Source organism: Apostichopus japonicus, chromosome 4 (genome assembly GCF_037975245.1).
Source record: "Apostichopus japonicus isolate 1M-3 chromosome 4, ASM3797524v1, whole genome shotgun sequence".
In the NCBI taxonomy this organism is placed as follows: Eukaryota; Metazoa; Echinodermata; class Holothuroidea; order Aspidochirotida; family Stichopodidae; genus Apostichopus; species Apostichopus japonicus.
This window is the reverse complement of record NC_092564.1, coordinates 22,471,188-22,483,368: the sequence shown is the minus strand read 5'-3', so window position 1 is coordinate 22,483,368 and position 12,181 is coordinate 22,471,188. Positions and strand designations below refer to the sequence as shown.

The 12,181-nt window shown below is 40.2% G+C and overlaps 1 protein-coding gene across 9 annotated transcripts in view; it reads right to left on the bottom strand.

Moving 5' to 3' along the window:
• Window positions 1-7,072, bottom strand: part of LOC139966821 (nuclear envelope integral membrane protein 1-like) — a 30,184-nt gene extending 23,112 nt beyond the window's left edge. For 5 of the 9 annotated variants that reach the window (XR_011792772.1, XR_011792769.1, XR_011792770.1 and 2 more), the window contains exons 1-2: window positions 6,793-7,072; window positions 6,202-6,231 (exon numbers count right to left, since the gene is read on the bottom strand). Coding sequence is in view for 5 of the 9 variants with exons in the window: in XM_071970195.1 (XP_071826296.1) it covers window positions 6,202-6,231; window positions 6,793-6,892 (130 nt within the window). In the remaining 4 variants the exon portion in view is untranslated. The remainder of the gene's footprint in view (window positions 1-6,201; window positions 6,232-6,792) is intronic. The other 4 variants (XM_071970197.1, XM_071970198.1, XM_071970199.1 and 1 more) reach the window with 4 other exon arrangements.
• Window positions 7,073-12,181: the final 5,109 nt, after the last annotated feature.

Sequence of the window (12,181 nt, the reverse complement as noted above, 5' to 3'; positions counted from 1 at the left end):
TCAGCTTCATACGTGGTTACTTTATTGAGCTTCCTATAATCCACGCAGAATCTCTTCGTACCATCAGGTTTAGGTACCAACACCACAGGTGAACTATAAGGTGAGTTTGAAGGTTCAATCACTCCCATGTCAATCATTTTCCTAACTTCCTCTTGTAACGAATCTCGCATCGAGAGTGTTACAGGGTAAGGCTTTGCTTTGATTGGCTTATCAGTAGTTAACTTGATATCATTTGAGAACATCAGTTTTGCCAGGTACATCAGTCAGGACATCAGTGAACTTGGATAACACTCGTTTAACCTCGTGTAATTGGCCTACACCTAATTCGTCATTTACGACAACATCCGATGCCGATTCACTCTGATTAGTCTGCAGCGCAGGTAGTTCGAAACAACTTTCCTGCTCCTCATCCTCAGACATTGAAATGACTGTAGTCCCAACCACATTTGACTTGTCTCTACTTATGTACTCTTTCAGCAGGTTTGCATGAAAACTTTTCGACTTCCCATTGACATCGATTGAATAGCTCGATTCGCCAATTTCACTCAATACGGTGAATGGCCCCTTCCACTGCATCAACAGCTTGTTTTGATCAGTAGGCAAGAGTATCAACACCAAATCACCTGGTTTGAACTTGCGACTTTTAGCCTTCCGGTTATAGTACTTCTTGTACCTCTCTGACGATTCCTGTAACTCTGATCTAGCCAGAGCCCAAGTCTCCTCTAGCCGTTCTCTCAAATCTAGGACATACTGATATGTTGACCTAGTTTCAGGGTTGTCCACTTCAGATGTCCACATCTCCTTCAAAATGGCCATAGGACCTCTCACTGTCCTACCATAGAGTAACTCGAACGGTGCGAAACCTGTGCTGGCTTGCGGAGCCTCCCTATACGCAAATAGTAGTGGTCCTATATAGCGGTCCCAGTCTGACGGTCTCTCCTCACACATGCGCTTTAGCATCCTCTTCAAGGTACCATTGAATTTCTCAACTAGACCGTTGCAGATCGGGTGGTAGGGGGTAGTGGTGAGTTGTCGCAGTGACAGTAATCGACTCACCTCCTTCATCACATCTGAGGTAAACTGTGACCCCCTGTCAGTCAGGATCTCAGATGGGACTCCCACTCTTGAAAATATGTCCACCAAAGCTTCTGCCACTCTCTCAGTATCTATGTTACGCAATGGAACTGCCTCAGGGAACCTCGTTGCATAATCGACAAGTGTTAGGATATACCGATTCCCATGCTTGGAAGTAGGACTGATCGGTCCGACAATGTCTACCGCCACCCTCTTGAATGGTGTGTCAATCAAGGGCATGTGACCCAATGGGACCTTAGTGACCCTACCCTTATCACATGTTCTCTGGCAAATATCGCATGACTTGCAATAACGCATTACGTCGGATCCTACACCTGGCCAGTAGAATTGAGACTGAACCTTGTCAGTTGTCTTGGCTACCCCTAGGTGACCCGCCATAATACTGTCATGAGCCAGTTTCATCACTTGATTTCTGAACTTTTCGGGTACAACCAATTGATCACTAGGCTTGTCATTCCCCGAAACTTTGCGATATAGAATATCATTCCTTAAAATGAATTCGGAGATCCCCTCTTTACCTTTCAGTGGTCTGGGATTCCCAACATGCTTGAAGCAATTTTTGAGGGTTGAATCCTCCTTCTGAGCTTGTCTCAATTGCTCAGGTGTTACGTCATCCATAGGAACATTAGCCGTTTTTAGGGGTTTCAGATTTTCATTTCGTTTTTGCTTTTGTGCACGTGTCTCTACGGCACCTCCAATATCTGAGTCATCGCCTACGTCATCACTTGGAAGCATTTGATCCGCAGCGACTTCCGGTTCATCACGTGACTCAACACTGGTTCCTAGTTCAACACTAGCTGTTTCTTCCACATTGTGAGGTTCACACTGCTCACTTGGAACTTCTTTTACACTCCAATCTGGGTCGGGATTCTCAGGACCTCGAACACCAGGAACATTCCCAATTATTAAGTCATACACTGGCCTCTTCATACAGAGAGCCTTGAGGGATCCTGTGAAAAAGGGCGTGTCCACCGCCACGTTAGCTTCTGGAATCTTCCTCACTGTACCGTCAATCAGTACACAGTTGATCTACACCGGTCAACTGATCATTGGAGATCAAATCTCTCCTAACGATGACACCAGAACACCCGCTATCGCGTAACACTGACACCTTCCTCCCTTTAAGATAGCCCTCAACCACCGGCATGCGCTCCTTAACATCTGACAAAATTTTCTCAGTAATGTCGGTAGGCTCCTCACACGCCGCACTGACTATTGGGATCTCGTGACCACACGCTAAATTAATTGAATAGCTGTCACTTTCCTTGATTTGTTTCATCAAACACAGATTCGCGGTTTGTCCGCTACGATGATCTTTTTGCGACCCATCGCTCGATCCTAGTTTGTCGGGTTTGGCATTTTCAGTCGCAACCGCCGATTGCGCTTTAAACCTCTGCCTGCAATCGTTTGCCTTATGCCCTAATTTCCCGCAAACAAAGCATTTTATGGCTGAACGCGTGTTTCTGTTTTCACCCGCGTCCACAATTTTGGGTTTGTATTCCTGACTGTTGGGGTTACCGTCAGGTTTTTTCACATTTCCCTGGTTTGGTTGGAAGGATTTCACACATTTTTCAAGATCCCTGTGATGCGCTTCTAAGTATTTGTCAGCCAGCTCTGACAGCGCTTTAAAAGTCTTGCAATCATGTTCTCTCAGGAATAATGCCAATTCCTTGCTGCATACATTTAGGAACTGCTCCCGCAACATGAGATCTGAAAATTCCTCGAACGTTTTGTTAATTCCGCCCATTTCCAACCATCTGGCCATATAATTTTCATCCTTGCCATGTATTGAATTGATGTTTCTCCTTTTTTGGGCCTTTCTCGTCTGAATTTCTGACGGAAGCCTTCCTCTGTGAATTGAAATCGTTTCAACAGGGCTTTCTTTAGCTTTTGATAATCTTGTGAGTCATCGGGTGGCAGCCTAGAGTAAACACAGAGACTTTCTCCCTTTAGACATAGCCTCAAATTTAATGCCCATTGTTCCTCTGGCCACTCTTGCGCTGTTGCGAATCGCTCGAAGCGCAGCAAGTATGCGTCGAGGTCTTCCTTCTCATCAAAGTGAGGCATTTTGGGCGTTGGGATTCTATTTGGCTCGCGGCTTGAAGTGGAGCTACGGGAGGAATTCAAATCGGCATTGCCATTGCTATTTTGCTGCAACTCAGCTTGCTTTTCAAGCTTAGCCAATTCAAACATTCTTTGTTTTTCCGCCTCAGCCCTTTGCTTTTCCACCTCAGCCCTTTGCTTTTCCGCCTCAGCCCTTTCTTGTTGCCTTTCGTCACGAGCGATCTGCTGCTGTTCTTTGACGAAGTTTAATAGTTCGCCACCCGTAAGACCGATTTTAGCCCCCAACTCAGTTAATTCTCTAATATCCATCATTCAGTCAGGCAAACACATGTACCAATAACAATATATCAAATATATATGGTTTCAGAAACTTCTCAGTTTTGTAAGTCACTTCGGGATATACTCCTTTCTGGTGTTTTACACTTTTCCCGTTTTGTTTTTATTTTTTAAACACTTCCCCGTTTTGTTTCTATCCTTTAAACAATTCCCTGGTTTGTTTCTATCTTTTAAACAATTCCCCGGTTTGTTTCTATCTTTTAAACAATTCCCGGATAGGCCCCCATTAATTGTCACAACTTCCGTGGGATAAAACAAAATGGCACCTTCTAGCGCCCCCTCTGTTGCGACCCCGGGTTTTTCCTTTGGCCTTCAAGGCCGATAAAAATAAAATTTTAGATAGATTACGGGAAGTAAACTCAAAGGACCAAAAGACTACTGAGATGTTTCTGAAAGTTAACAAAACGATATATTTACAATGATATGATCTCTACTGATTTGTACAAGGATTATTGGTACTAGAAATTTGGAATATTACAGACAGATTTTACAATATTATACGGCCGTTAAATTTTTAAAAGATTACTTAACTTATCTTACGCGGCGCGTGCCGGCTCTCGGTTCCTTTCGTAGCTGTTCTGACCTCCTTGCGTCACCAACAACGATGTCGGGATTAGGCTCCCTCGTAGGCTGGTATCCCGTGACTTGGTCAGGAGCAAAACCGTTCCCCGCTGGTCCAATTCGACTCAACGTTTGTATCCCAAGGATGGCTTCCTCCTGGGTGAACTCCGAAAAACTCTGCCGAAGTCACGCCTGTCCCGGTTAAACGACGCACCAATCTTATAAACAAACAGTCCACCGGTTCCTCCGTCCGTTCCCTCGATTAATCTTTTATCTCAGATGAATTTCTTTTCACAATAGGTCGGAAAACTAAACTAAACTCTTCATCACCGAAAATATCTCTTCTTATATATAGCCGGGTTTAATCTCCCGAAAGTTCTTTTCCAGGAATCCTGACGGAAAAACATCGAGAATCATCCATGTCTCGAAGATACGACTGATGTCATTCATTGGTCGACGATATCCGGTCACCTGCTAAAAATAACTTCCCGTATGTTCTGGAAATTTGTGATCGCTAATACCGAATAGCGCCATCATTTCTGGTCGCTTCGAGAAAAAACGCACAAGTTGTCAGTCACGACGAGTGACCTACTTATCACCCTGACCAGCATATACTGAATACACGTACAATGAATAAAGTCGTTCGTGACATACTCTTTGTCTGTTTAAATTGTATTTTTTACTGGACTTATGGGTTACACATCTTAAACGTGTTAAGGCATAAATGTGTAATGCCTGGTAGGAATTGTAGATATACTTCCACAATTTTGTCCATATATACTGTAAATGCCCTTCCTTTGCCCTATTTCATTGCCCTATTTCCCGGCAGAGAGTTATATTAAACAGATATGCAGAGGATTGTGCAAGTAACCACAATGTAATCATGATTGTAATCACGATTACATTACAATGTAATCGTAATCGATTACTTCAACTTTAGGCTGTAATCGTAATCATACATTCTCAAGTAATCGTAATCAATTACATTCAGATGTAATCGCCCCAAGCCTGCTACCATCATGTATATTTGAGTGATTATATTCACAAATGCTGTCAAACACATAGTGTGTTTAAATGTGTGTGCACACATACAGTAGCATCGGCGTAGATTCCTTATACTGTACCTGCAAAGAAAACTATTCTGCTTACATTTTTTCGTTGTTGTGCAAGGATATTCATCTGACAAATCATCCCATTTCACAAAACTGGATGTGTGGTAACTACACATGCAGTACCCAAGCATGCACAGACTTAGTAGTGTGTGCCACAAAGGTGGTGATTACATACCAAAGTCTGGGACAAACTAAAACGAATGACAGCGAATGACCGAATGACAATTGACTTTGTACAGGGTTAATTATCATTTGCAAATGACAGCGAATGACAACGAATGACAACAAAGGACAGTGTTGAGAAGAGATAGAATGATTAACGGAGTGGAGTAAATGCGGTTATTGGTTTTCTGCGCAAAAATGATTTGAGGAAAATCGCATGTTACGTGGTTGCAGGGTTTTGGTGTAGTTTATGGATAGAAACCACAGGGAAAGTTTTTGTGCGAGAATGCGCTTGAGTGCTGTGCTTTTTACCTCTGTAGATTTATATAGAAAGATAACTGAAGCCGTTTCAAGATTATAGTATTGTTAGTTTCTAACAATTAATATTGGAAAAATGACGTTAAATTTACTTTTTAAAATCAGACTTACAATTTCGCTTACGATAAGGTGCGTTTTTATCTTGTCCGTACTTTACTAGATCTAGATACCCACGAAGTCTGAACTGTGATATCCGGTTGAAGCAAATGTCTGTGCTGTCGTTACTGTCATTCGTTTTAGTCAACGCAATTTTTTAGTGTGTACTTCATATCGTCATTCGTTATGTGTAACGCAATTGTCATTCGTTTTAGTAACACCCCAGTCTTGTCAGGCAAGGTACTTGTAATGTATGTTGTAATGAATTTATATAAAGCACACTTATCATTGTATCTGTTCAGGTTTGAACAAAGTGTACATACTGTAAGGTATACACATGAAATATAAAATAGTGGGGTATATATGAATATGGCAGAAGAATATATGAGCCAGGAAATAACACACATTACAATACTTTATTAATTTTTGTTCAATTAAAGGCTCCAATGCCCATTACCTTTGCATACTGTATGACTTGAATTTTCTCCTGTGAAAAAGACACATAACATAACATAACAATTAATATTTATATAGCGCTATTCCATCTAGATCATAACGCTTGTGACACAGACACAAATTAGCAAATTAGCAGACACGAGGACAGCAAAAATGCATGCCTTTGGCTTTAGAAATTAGATCCTCTAACTTCTACTGTATACTAAGCCAGCTACAGTAGGTTACACTACAGCTTGGTGTGTGTGAATTGTGATGTGTATTTTTTTTTTTTTTTTAATTATGGCTACTTTGGCTTGTCTTTCTTTCCTGAAGTGTAGCATATCTATCTGTGATCATGCTCACAGTCACAAGTCACACTCACAGTGGGATCTCCAATTCCAAATCTCTAATGCAATTTCAAACCATGTAAAAAGGTTTGTACAATTAATTTTACTAGCCACCTGGCCTTAACATGCCAAAATGCAATGTAGGACTGTGTGACTGTTAATTCGGCTATGCTGAGCCTAACGTTTAGGATAGACTTAAGCCTAGCCTTATTTCTCCAGCCTTCAATCTTAGTTCTTATGCTGAAATCTAGCTTCATTACACTCACCTGACGTATTCGCATCGTGTTCAATAGATGTACTTACGGAGACTAAAGTCAAAATTAGTAATAAATTGACACTCATCATTTCTTGAAACGTATTTTTCATTCCCTTCTGCAGCAAACACGATCTTCCGATGTTCGGCCTTTAACTTAGAACTGTACTTAAGTTACTTTCTCGCTTAATTACTACCAATGGGTATCTTTGTTACTAACTAGGGAAGGCCAAAGACCTACACACCAACATTCAAACTCCCGCTACAACGGAAGCGCAGAAGAGACATTATATATTCACGACACAAACACATTGCAAAACCAGTATTTTCATATTTCTTTTTACAGTTGTACATGGTTAATCGAGAAGGTAAAATTTTGCAAGATTTTTACGTCTTGAAAAGACGGTAGTAAATGTGGGAACGGTAGTTTATATATATATATATATATATATATATATATATATATATATATATATATATATATATATATATATATATATATATAGGCTACATATATAGGCTATATATATATAGGCTATATATATATAAATATAAGTATATTGTTTTTTGCATTTTGCAAGCTTATTACACTCTCCGTCAACGCGATAATTGTCAGATTCTGTAGGCCTAAAGCCTATGTTTTGTCAAGATTGTAAGCCAATACAACACAACGTAAAATTCAGATTTTTACTATTTACACGGTCATCTCGTTGAAATAGCATTTCAGTTTTTGAGATTTAAGGCCGTACAAAAGATTTTTACCGTTTTTCAATTCAAGTTAAAGGCAATGAATATTCACATGTCCTTAGGTAGGGATCTCGCATGTCGCCTAATAAGGACTAACGCAGATCGCTGGTCATAGGTACCGCGTAAAATTTGTCACACGAGGTTTGCTCAGTCGTAATCACGCGTAAGGTTGGCATGTAATATACATTTTTGAGTAGTCGTTGAGTACGTTTCAGACTACATAAAAAATTACGCGTGGTCCTCATACGTCTTCCGCCGTTGCAAGCAGTTATTTTCGTTATATATCTATAGATATATAGATCTATAGATCTATTTCTGTTACCGACTAATCTAACGTTACTCCTACCAACGTTATACACTACCATACAAAGCTTCAGGTATCTTTTTCGACTTAACTAAACCTATGGCAGTTGCATTACTGGCAGAGAGAAGTTCTCTTGGAACTTTTCCCACAATTGTTTAAGCATCTCACCACGAAAGGTGAAAGATTCTACTCTGCAAGCACCCGAAAATCTAAGAACCGCACCAGAAATTTAGTGCAAACTTGTTTGGAGTTCATGATCTTTAAAGCATCCATATGATACAATACGCGTTCTTATGGCAAGCCGTTTTAGTCTTTATTCTGTATTTGATGATATCGCCAATTATTTGATGATATCACAAAATCAATTGATGATATAAGCAATCGAATAATTGATATGTACATATCACCAATTCATTTGCTGATATCACCAATTCAATTGCTGATATCACCAATTATTTGGCGATATCACAAATTCAATTGCTGATATCAACAAATGGTCGAATTGGTGATATCATCAAATGAATTGGTGATATCACCAAATCATTTGTTGATATGTACATATCAGCAATTCAGTTCCTCGGTGCCTAGTTGTAGCCACGACCATATGGCAAGCCGTTTTACTTTTTATTCGATATTTGATGATATCATCAAATATTTGGTGATATCAGCAAATAATTGTTGATATCATCAAATCATTTGATGATGTCATCAAATAATTGCTGATTTCAACAATTATTTGGTGATATCACCAAATAATTGTTGATATCAGCAATTCATTTGCTGATATCAGCAATTCATTTGCTGATATCACCAATTCATTTGCTGATATCACCAATTCATTTGTTGATATCATCAAATAATTGCTGATATCAACAAATAATTGCTGATATCAACAAATATTTGCAGATATCAGCAATTATTTGGTGATATCAGCAAATGAATTGGTGATATCAGCAAATCATTTGATGATATCAACAATTATTTGCTGATATCATCAAATAATTGTTGATATCATTAATTATTTGCTGATATCAACAATTCCAACATATCACTAATTCATTTGCTGATATCAACAAATCAATTGGTGATATAAGTAATTGATTTAATGATACCAGCAAATGAACCGTACATATCACTAATGCATGCTTTTGTTGATATCACCAATTCATTTGTTGATATCTCTCTCTCTCTAGTCGACAGAAGTCGGAATCATGTTGAGATTTGCCCATTCATTTCTGTCCCTCATCAAGTTAGGAAGATAAGTTTGAAGCACCCCGATGTCCCTAGCAACTACATCTATATAGCTGAGCTTATGTTTTCCCCTGTTTCTCCTTCCATGTTTTGGTGTCCACATGATAAGTTGAGAGACTGGTTCCTTGGTGTTCCTGTATGAGTGCCCTGCTAGTTTGAGACGGCGTTGTTGTATCTTACAGGATAGTTTTGGTTCGTTGCCATACAGTTCAGTATTTGTCATATGTTGACTCCAATGTACATTTAAACATTTCCGTAAAAGTCTTGTGTAGCACCCATCTAGTTTTGCTTCCAATTCCCTCGTAACTGTCCATGTATCGGAGCCATACATGATGACAGACTGTACAGTTGATTTAAAAATGTCTAGTTTGGTCTTTCTGTTGAGGCCAGATTTCCACACAGTGTCCATTTTATTACAAGCAGACCATGCCATGCCAATTCTTCTGTTGATTTCACTTTTACTATCTCTCACAAGGGAACCAAGGTACTTGTAGTTGTCGACTTCATTTAGTTTTGCGCCACTACTTATTTTGATGTCGGTTTTGTCCTGGGTTTTGATGTTGACTGTGAGATATTCAGTTTTTGACTCATTAAGTCTAAGGCCCACACTTCTAGCATGCTTTTCAGCCTTTTGCAGTAGCTCTTGACCGTTGTGCTGATCATCGCTACATAGGACAATATCATCCGCAAAATCTAGATCACATAGGACTACTTTTGGATATCTTGAGCTTCTTCTTTGGTTGAGTGTGAAGCCTAGTTGCTCTGCATTTATGGTTGATTTCCTCATTATGTAGTCAAGTACGATAATGAATAAAAACGGGGCCAGAGTATCGCCCTGTAGAACTCCTGCTTTGATTTGGAAAGGATCAGTGTCGCCGTCGGGTGAGAGAACGATGGCTTCGGTGTTTTTGTACATAACTTGGATGGCACTGACCATTTTTTCCGGTATTCCATAAGCCCTGAGTATTTTGAACATTTTTCCTCTATGAATCGAGTCGAATGCCTTGCGAAAGTCAACGAAGGTTGCCATGAGGGGGAGATTGTGAATATCTGCTTCCTCTAATATGCACCTCAATGCTAGGATGTGTCCAGCAGTACTCCTACCCTTTCTAAATCCATTTTGGTTCCATCTAAGCTTTTCTTCGACAGGGCTTCTGCATCTGTTCAGTATGAGTTTATTGTATATCTTAGCTGCCATTGGTGTCAGGCTTATTCCCCTGTAGTTGGTGGTCAGGCTAAGGTTACCATTCTTAGGTAAGGGAACTATGGCACTCCTTGCGAATTCAATTGGTTTTTGGGCTGAGTCTAGTATGAAGTTACACAGAGTCAAGAGAAAAACTTTGAACTCGTCAATTTTCCAGAATTCTAGCGGTATTTCGTCAAGCCCTGGCGCTTTGCCTGCCTTTGTAGCCTTGAGAACTGCATTGAGCTCATCCATAGTGAAAGACTCTGTAGATATTTCTAGGTCACCGTCTGAAATTATTTCAATGTCTTCAATGTCATCTAGTATTGAAGGTTCTTCTCCAAGTAATGCTTCAAAGTAGTTTTTCCACTGCTTCTGTCTTTCTTCAGGTGTATTGCCATTCAGCCTCCCTTGGGTCGTTGCTTTCCTACCGGTTACATGGTCTATTATTTTCCAGGCTACTGATGGATCGTTACAGTTAAAGTTGCCAGATATTTCATCAAACCTTTCTTTGTAATAGTTATTTTCTGCTATTTTGTATGCTTCTGAGAGCTGGCTTTTCAGATTTTGTACCTCATTCTGTTCGGTTGCCGTCTGCAGTTTTTCTCTTATGTCCACAACTGACTTAATGTTGTACAGGGCTGCTGTCTTTGTTCTGCGCTTCCTTTTTGGGAGTAGTTTTGGGGCTACCTCTTTATTTGCTTGTACTAGGTAACTGTACTCTTCACAGGGGTCTGCAGCATTGGTAGACAGTACAGAATATCTGTTTTTAACTGCAATGGTGAATTTCTTCTGCAATTCTGCATCTGTTCGAAGCACTTTCCAGTCTAGAACTGTTCTCTTTTGAGTTGATTGTTTTGGTGGTGCTCTTAGGCTCAAAACTATGCGGCAAGTGAGGATACGATGATCAGAACCAACGCTTCCGAATGAGCTGTAGGCTTCAATATTTTGAACGCTATTCTTCCATTTAGATCTCACAAAGATGAAATCTAGCTGGGCACGGTAGCCTGATGGATAAGTGAAGGTCCACAATTTCCCTTTGTGTTTTTGGAATTTTAGGTTGATAGGTATGAGGTCTGTTTCATTGATGAGGTCCAGCAGTAATTCACCATTTCGATTTGTCTCTGCATGGAATGCATACTTGCCATCGGAGTGACCAACCTTGGCATTCATGTCCCCTCCGATTAAAAGAAAATTGTGTTTTGGAATTTCATTGATTGCTACTATGAGGTCCTTGTAGAATGTTTTTGTTTTTTCTTCGCAGCTGGCATTGGTTGGACTATAACAGCTGATGATGGTATTGGCTGGGTTTCCACTGAATGATGCTTTTAGTATTCTTGAGGAGATTTTTTCCACATGCTGTAGACATTTACTGGCATGAGGACTTAGTAAAATTCCTACTCCCCCTACTGCAGCACCCATGGAATTCCTTGTTGCAGACGAAGTTACAAGCAACCAAGTGTTGTCCATGTGTTGGAATTTGATGTCCTCGTCGTGTACAATTCTATGTTCTTGAATACACATTATTTCTTGATCATATTTCTCTGCGAGAAACTGGATCTCATTTAGTGCTTGAGTGCTGTTTAGAGTTCTCGTGTTGAATGTGCTAAAGTTCAGAGTCTTACGACACCTGAGAAGTTTTGGAGCTGCTGTCGGCCGATTATCAACTGTTCCCCTCCCCGGGGGGTTGAAGGGAACAGCGTCATTGACTCTTAAAGTAAGAGGTGGTCCACAGAAAACTCCATTTTTGTTTTGATCAGGGGCTTCAACCCTGGTGCTGTTTGGTGTACTCATCATAATTCTTTCAATGGCTAACTTAACTGTCTCCTCGCCACTGGATGACAGCTGTGGATGTCGTTGGCTGAAGAAATGTTAAGCTCATCCGCCTTTTGATGGCTTAAACTCCATCATGGGAAC